Raw genomic sequence first — 8179 nt, forward strand, 5'->3', positions numbered from 1 at the left:
CCACGAGTGCCTCCTTTCAGCATTGAGTCACCCGATCCTTGCTTTCACAATATTTCGGCCTCTTTTGAAGAACATCACGAGTATCATCCAAAAATTTTCACCTGGTCGATCAACCATCAAACCATTGAAATTATTGCAATGATCCCGTCCATCTTCCACCTCGACTCCAAACGAATTGATCCACAGTGCAAGTCAACCGCCATACCGCTCGTAACTTTGTCAGCAAATCCATCAACGTACTCCACCATAACAATTGAACCTCGAACGTTCTTCCAACCCAATTCATCACAAACCTCGAAACTCGGCTCTTGATACCACTTGTTAGGAGGAAACACACACATATTCGAGATTCAATTCTATCAATACAGAGTACACACACAAACACACAACAATATATATTTGACGTGGAAAATCCACGTCCCAACTTGTATTATTAATTAAAACAACTATCAACAATACATCAATACATAACACCTCAATGATGTCCCAAACTGATACTTGAGTCAACCAATGTTCAAGCATCTCACGCACGATACCTAAAACGACTACATCTTTTTTTTGGGGTAAATGAGGACAGATATATTAACTAAAAGAGAGAAAGAATATACAAAGTGGTGATGCTTCTCAAATTTTCTATGGAACAAATCTCCAAAAGAAAATAAGAAAAGTATCTAAAGTAAAAGAAATACGAAAGAACCAAACCAAAAAGACCAAGCCCAATTAGCCAAGCCCAGCAAAAGGAAACTGGGCAAAACCAAAAGGCCCGTACTAAAACCAAACCAAATAAAATTTATACAAGCCCAAATCAGGGGCAAAAACCACACAATCCAAGTTCCCCAGTCATGCAAGATTCCAGAGAATAAAAAGACCACAGAAACCATCACAGCATCACAGACAACAACAATTAAGTATGCCATATGCACTAGAAGCACCAGACCAGAAAGAATCCAAGCGAACAGAAGCAAAAATCGAGAAGTCATAAAACCAAAAACTGAAACACAGTTTGACATCAGCATCGCACGATCAACAGCAATAGCATTTATCCAGAAAAGACCGAGCACACAGAACAGCTCCAAACACCCCAACTCTACAACAACCCAGCAGACCAGCAACAACTCGAAAATCTGCAGATCTCCCCGAAACAGACACAGACCTTGAACTGGCACAATCCCAGTCCAACCAGCATCCCAACTCGAAGAAGAACAGAGCCAAATTCCTGACCTGCAGAAAGAAAACTCCAGAGACAACCCAACAATTTCGAAGCAGAGAATCTCTGCCTTAGACGAAACTAATTTCTGATCAAACATCCCACCAAACATCAACAGCAAAATGACAGCAAGATGCACTCCAATCCAGAACTCAAAAAACGACACATCACCACCTTGAATTAACTAAAAATGAACCCTCCCCAGCCACAAAGCTAAAGCTCCTGCACTCACCTCGCTATACATAAGCACACCCTCAATTGACAAACCTAGACCCCACCCAATCACCCAACCCCAAAACCCAACATGCCTTAACAGAACTCTCTAGAACTTTCAAAGAAACAACACAGCAGTCCCTAGAAAGGCCACCAGTCGTTCTGAAGAGAAAACCAGCCATTCAAACCCTTCCCCACCTAAAAAACCATCTACCCAGAAATTACCACCATCAGAATCCCTTCAAAAAAACCTTCCCCCTCTCCAACTAACCACCCTCGAACCCAAACCAAAACAACTCCTCCAAGCATCTACCACTAGAAAACCCTGAATCAAAACCCCACGCCACCAAGAACAACTCAAACCACCCTCCCCCTATCACAGACCCCACCCCAGCAACAGCAGCCCAGCCCAGAAAAGTAACCCAGAACCTGACAAACCCAACCCTCTAAAAGCCACCAAAACAAACACAAACCTACAACACCTAAACACAACACTCTCCAATCAAACTCCTCAAAACAGACCCAAAACCTAAAAGCAAAAAAAGAAAAACCTAAAAAAGGATCTACCCAACACACCTTCAGATCAACCCAGAAACTGCAGAACAAAACAGCCAAAAAATAAAAATAAAAACAAAATAAAACAAACCAAGGACCCAAGAAAAAATACACCAGACTAAAAAAACCCAGATTAATCACCAGAAAAAAGAAAGAAATAAAAACAAAAAAAAGTAAAACAATTCACACCAAATAAACCTACCCCTGAAAATTCCAGAACACCCCAAATGACAGAACCAAAAAGAACCCCAACCAAAAAGAGAACATCTTACAGAGCCCACAAAATCCACGATAAAAAGAACAATTCCAGTGAATTAAGAACCACCAACTCAACATCCAAAATTCCAGTTAATCAATAACATCTCAGTTGAAATCCCAGACAAGCAAGAATCCCCACCCCAACCACCAAGAGAGTCAATCCAGACCAAAACAATAACATGACTATATATATATAACCATCACAAACTTAGCGAACAAAACACACCTAATCTGATTACAATAATAATTGTCTAGCCATACAATTTATACCCATTCTGATAATAATTGTCAACACATACAATTATTAATCAATCTCATTATGATAATAATTGTCAACAAATATAATTATTACCCAATCCAATTATATCTTGTATCACCAAACCCTTATTACCCAATTCAATTATATCTTATATCTCCAAACCCATATAACATATTGGGGTTTAACCCCAACAATATACTCCATATATTCATGTTGATCATGATAGGATATATATTATATTATATGTTTCTAGTGATTTCTCTCTGAAGATGGTTTTGAAGTTGATGTTATAGTTCTTTGTTTATCAATAATCTTGTAGAAGCCATAGCTTTGGTTAGTTGGTTAGTTTCTTCAGTAGGGTGAAAGATACAAGACAATTTTTTCATTAAAATCTGAGAATCATGACAACATAGAACTTAAGTTCTTGGTTTCAAACCAAGAAATGTATATATATAGCTACAATTAGGGCTCTTCAGTGAATGCTTAACATCTTCTTGTTGCATTTTCACACCCCTTAACACAATGCATGGAAACTTAATTATTTCAGAACATTGATACAAAATAGAAATATTTAACATGCATGATCAGATGATTTGATGTGTCTTTGACTAGAGCTGAGCAAGACGACGGATATCGTAGGGGTATGCATCAGACCTAGACTCTGCTGCATAAGATCTCCTCCCTATGACTATATTGGCAGCTTCAGTCGGATGAAATGCATCCCAGAAAACATGCTCATCCCTATTCCTGCAAGGATTTTGAAATGGAAGACAGGTAATTTGGCCATTGTTTCTTCCTACGCCGCAGCATCCTGCATTGGTAACTGTAAATCCTGCAGAGCAAAATATTATTTAGTCAGATATTATAATCATGTTTTTCTTGTTCTGTTTTTTACAAATGTATATCAACTTAATGTTAGAAATAGTAAATATTTTGAGAAGATAAGAGATTGATGTACCAAAGTTTGCAGGACGGGTGACCAAGTCCTGGAAGATCCCATACGCATTGATGTATATAAATTTTGAATCTCGTTGATTCCTGTTGAGATCATCAACAAGTGACCTCAGCCTGTTGTTGAAAAGTTGATTTGCATTATTGATTCTTTGTACACATGTTCTACCATCTGGGCTTTGAGACAAAGCATTTGGGCTGCACCCAATCTGGCCCACTCCATTCAGCACAAATTTTCTTGCTCCATAGTTGTATAAATCCTGCAGTTCATGAGATATTCATTACACCATATACCATCATCACTTCTCACTAATCAACTCAGAGTACAAAGGACGCAAAACATTTTACATGATACTGTACTACATCACCGTTCAGTATATTTATTTGACAAACGTTATGGAAACTCTAGCATTTCTGCTGTCTTACTTGCATCAGGTATATAAGTATGTAAGTATGTAAAGTTATTTTATACCACTAGTTGTTCTCTGTACTGCTGTATGAGGACATCAGCATACTGATCAGGTGTATATCTCCGGCTAGTAGAATAAATATTGGGCATGAAATAGTTGTTAAGGTAGTCATTGCTGCCAAGTCCAATGGAGTATATGCACTTGCTGAGATAATTTGCTGCAGTATTTTCATCACCAAGTATATTTACCACTTGCGAGATCGTGTTCTTGTAATTCCTAACCTGCCCACTCATACTAATCCTTTGGCCCTATAGCACAAAAGAGAAAGGAAACAAACAGAAACATTAAGTCTGTTAGTATCACATTCGACATGAACTTTATATGAAGACTAGGCATGACAGATTATAATTAGGAAAATGCGACAATGTACGCACCAATTGCTGGCCAGTTTCATCTCGAATTCCAGCAGCTGCAGAGGCATAATTAACCCCTCTGAGTATGGATCGACCCCTAGCTTGTGTGTAAGGAGGAATCGGTCGATTAAATCCCAGTAGCTCAGCTACAGTTATGTGGGGAAAAACAGGAAAAAGTTAGTTTTAATGCAAATTGAAATTTTACGCAACAGGTAAGACACTGACAAACTTCACTTCCCAGTGGAACGTAATAAGTTTACTGTTTAGTTTGGTTAATAACTTAAACATACTATGTATATGGAAACATGAGACAGAGAGTGAACTTACCAACAACATCGACGACTGTTTTACCGTTGGAAAACCTTCCGGTTGGTCCTTGAGGATAATCAATCCCATAAGGCCTGTAGTTAGCTTTAGCCAAAGAGGTAATCCGATTATTGTTGCCGTTGTCTACCAAGGAGTCACCAAAAATAAAGTAACAAGGAACTTGCTGAGCATTAGCCCCATTCCTGTACAAAGTTAACAGCAACATCACACACACCACCATCCATTTGCTAAGTTCAACACCCATTTTTCGCAATCACAATGACAAAAGTAACAAAGCTTGTAGGGAACCAATTAGAAATGTAAAGGTTATCAGAGAGATATACAGAGGATTTAGCTCTGAATTACTGGGAAATGGTGGTAATGTGTTAAAAGATGGAGAAGATATGTGTGTATTTATACATGCATGGAGGCAGCTATGCTAATGCAATGCAAGAGACGAAAATAAAGAGTATGTAGAAAGAGTCCATGTAGGGAGTGAGAATTAGCTAGTAGAATTAATTGTTGTACAGTTGAGATGTTAGTTGGAGGCATTGATTTCACGCGGACATAATGTGAAGTGAAAACTGACTGCGTATCAGCCTACTTATGTAATGTTAGTGTATTTGTGTACTGCACTTCCATGCATTTGCAGTAACTGATTTGTGCGTGTTAAGTGTGTGTGCGCGCAAGCCAGGATGATTGCTTAATCCGTAGTAATCCATAGTTAATCCATAATTGGTTAACTTTTGTAATACCAAGCAATTCTAGGTCTACTACCATAATTAGTAACTTATATGTTAGAGAGTCAAGTTGCTGGCATCAGGGGTGCATGCCCACAGCCCCATGTTCTAAAACCCAACCTTAATTTCAACCCGAAAAAATTTAAATTATTAAAAGTCAATTAAACACGTTGTGTTTGGGTTTTGCATTTAACCCAAACCGCGGGCACCCAGATGACACATATAGTGATGTATTTTGATTAGCATTTCTCAATTCGTTATTATAAATCACCTGATCAGCGTTCACGTTTTTTTTCTTTAATTTGATATCATGTACTCATTTATAGAACATTTAAGCTCAATTGTTCAAAAAGCCAGCGGACTAAAAATTCAGTCCTACAAACAATAATGTTGAAATAGATCTTTCATAGGTGCGGTGTCAACATTAGTTAAATCTCTATTTCTGAAAAGAAAAATACACGCTACCGTTTATTTGTTTACTAGCGCAAAAGATCATATGATGAGTGTCACCTCAATTAATATGTGAAAATGGATACTAGAACATATAAGTTGGGCATAGATCATCATAAATCTCTCATGGACTACAATAAATAAATCTGCAACATAGACACGAGAAAGTTACATAATAATGATGATAATAACAAGTAACTTGACGCAAAGGGGAATTTAAATCTCACACAAATGAGTCCTAAAATGAACTTTGCACTACTACTTCAACTTTAAGCATGAAGCTGGAAAATACAGAAAAGGACTTTGGTTGACAAAGAAATAAGCATTTAAGTAGCTTAAAATAAAGAAGCAGATAAGCGTAATGGTCATACGGACATACATACAGACACATGTGATCCTTTGACATCGGAACCTATGTATTAATGCTCATTCATTGGCCAACTTAGGTTCCCCAACCCACCCATCATCATTTACAATAAAAAAGAGAAAAAGAAAAAACGAAAGTCTGAAACAAGCTAGGAAAAGAACGGGAAAATTGACTCTACTCACTTATCCCGAGTGAGATGGGTAAGATGTATGGAAGCTTTAGTACAACCTTACCCCTGCTTAGTGGATTGGGTACCTTAAGAAACCACTGCTTTAACACAACAATCTTAAGAAACTTTTTACCCAACATCTTGACTTGGTCTGTCCAGCCTGTTTCATGGAGCAATTTATCAACCAATAAAATAATATCTTAAACTTCTCCACACTTGTTTCAACTCCTCCGACCTTCCCCACCTTGTACTAATTTCCTCATTGTTACTGCATATACAGGTAATGTAAAGTTGATTATGGAACAAGGACTTGGTCTATAAAGCTCTAAACGTTTGACTTAAGTTGGATCCAAAGCCTTTGAGATGAAGAACATGAATGGTCGGTGGTGCCAGTTTTTATCATTTATCAAGGAAGTTGATACCCGTACTCCTCATACTACATATTAATGACGCCATTCATTCAAATGTCGGCAGATAAGCGCGGGGCGTCAGGCCATTCAATCACTAGTCTCCCAATCAATACATCTTCATGATTAGACGCGCATAATCAATTACTACCCAACTCACATTGCTGGATCACATGAGTGCTCTTGCCCCAATTAAACCTTAGCACTCAAGTTTCGCCAATAAGTTTAAAGTTTACCTATGCCGTGAATCTAACCAAAAATATCATGCAAATATGCAATGCAGTTTTATGGCTGCAATACGCTGTTGCAGGCTGCCATTGACAATTAGGTTATATATTGCTTCAGCAACTGCCTCATTCCACTCTCTTTGCATGAAAATACTTTATTAATGCAAAACTAATAGTAATGTGCTCGAATTATTTGTGTCTGCTAGTAGGAATGTCCTCTGGAATCAGTTACGCTCAAGAGCATCATTACCAAATCCTAGTATACTAGTAGTAGTATTCATAGTTGCATACCTCTGTTTAGGAATCAAGCTAGTACTGTTGTCACAAAAATTTGTGCATCTAATCTAATCTAAGACCTTAATAAAGCCAGATTCTACAGTTTTACTAGATAAAAGGTCCTGCCTATGACTTACACGCAACCATGCAACACCACAAACCTGGCCTCTTTAGAATCATATTGAAAATGGTCTGTTTTGTTTAGAAACTCGAGCAAAGTGACAGGATATACAAGGACGATCAATATAAGATTAAATAACTATAACCAAGTTAGTATTATACAAGGGAAACAAATTAGATCATGGTTTCATCTGATTGGGGCCATGGACCTGTAGCTAGTCCATTAATTTTACATGGCAAAAACACATCAACCTATGTATCGGAATTCTGAGGATCTCCTAAACCTACCCATCTCCCATTATACCATTTGAAGATGGAAGAAGCACTTGTGGGTTTGGCAGCTAGGAATAATAACCAGGCATTACTCTGAGCTCTCTCAACCCATCAACCTTGCTGAATTTGGTTCCCATGATGCAGAGACAAAAAAAAACACTCCTGTTTAATTTAGGCATCCAAACAAAACATTCAACTAAACAATAAAGGTCAGCATAAACCAGCAGTGTACCGTCCCATTTTTTATCTTTACCCAAACTGAATTAGACTTTATTTCACTGAGAATTAGGTCCCTCTTCTGCTTTACTATAGCACTGAAAGTTGCTCATACAGTTCGTAAGGATCCACTAGCTAAAGAGACTTCCAACATAACTGCTGTCGTTAATGAAACTTAATATGAACGTTACATAGTTGGTTAGCCCACAAGCCATACCTTCTGCTTAACGATTTGGCACTTTCACTGGACCAATGAATTCTGGCCCAAAACAAAGGTACCAAATTTACAAGTTTTATAAGCTATTTATCATCATGAAACACAACACCCTTAAGCCATGGAACAACTTTGGTCAGGTCCACAA

The 8179-nt window shown here is 37.9% G+C and overlaps 1 protein-coding gene across 1 annotated transcript; it reads right to left on the reverse strand.

Moving 5' to 3' along the window:
• Positions 1–2852: 2852 nt before the first annotated feature.
• LOC141664294 (GDSL esterase/lipase At1g29670-like) lies at positions 2853–5011 on the reverse strand. The gene is made up of 5 exons (XM_074470217.1): positions 4594–5011; positions 4288–4412; positions 3916–4161; positions 3451–3703; positions 2853–3324 (listed from the first exon to the last, which is right to left on the reverse strand). The coding sequence occupies exons 1-5, from the start codon at positions 4835–4837 to the stop codon at positions 3101–3103; spliced, it is 1092 nt and encodes a 363-aa protein (XP_074326318.1). The 5' UTR covers positions 4838–5011; the 3' UTR covers positions 2853–3100.
• Positions 5012–8179: the final 3168 nt, after the last annotated feature.

Source organism: Apium graveolens, chromosome 6, assembly GCF_009905375.1.
Source record: "Apium graveolens cultivar Ventura chromosome 6, ASM990537v1, whole genome shotgun sequence".
Classification (NCBI taxonomy): domain Eukaryota; kingdom Viridiplantae; phylum Streptophyta; class Magnoliopsida; order Apiales; family Apiaceae; genus Apium; species Apium graveolens.

Excerpts from the sequence above, each read along its gene's own strand:
- LOC141664294 (XM_074470217.1), bottom strand. The coding sequence starts at position 4,837 with ATGGGTGTTGAACTTAGCAAATGGATGGTGGTGTGTGTGATGTTGCTG. Across the intron at positions 4,162-4,287 it reads ATGAAACTGGCCAGCAATTG|GGCCAAAGGATTAGTATGAG; the intron begins GTGCGTACATTG and ends TTTGTGCTATAG. Across the intron at positions 3,325-3,450 it reads CACCCGTCCTGCAAACTTTG|GATTTACAGTTACCAATGCA; the intron begins GTACATCAATCT and ends TTTGCTCTGCAG.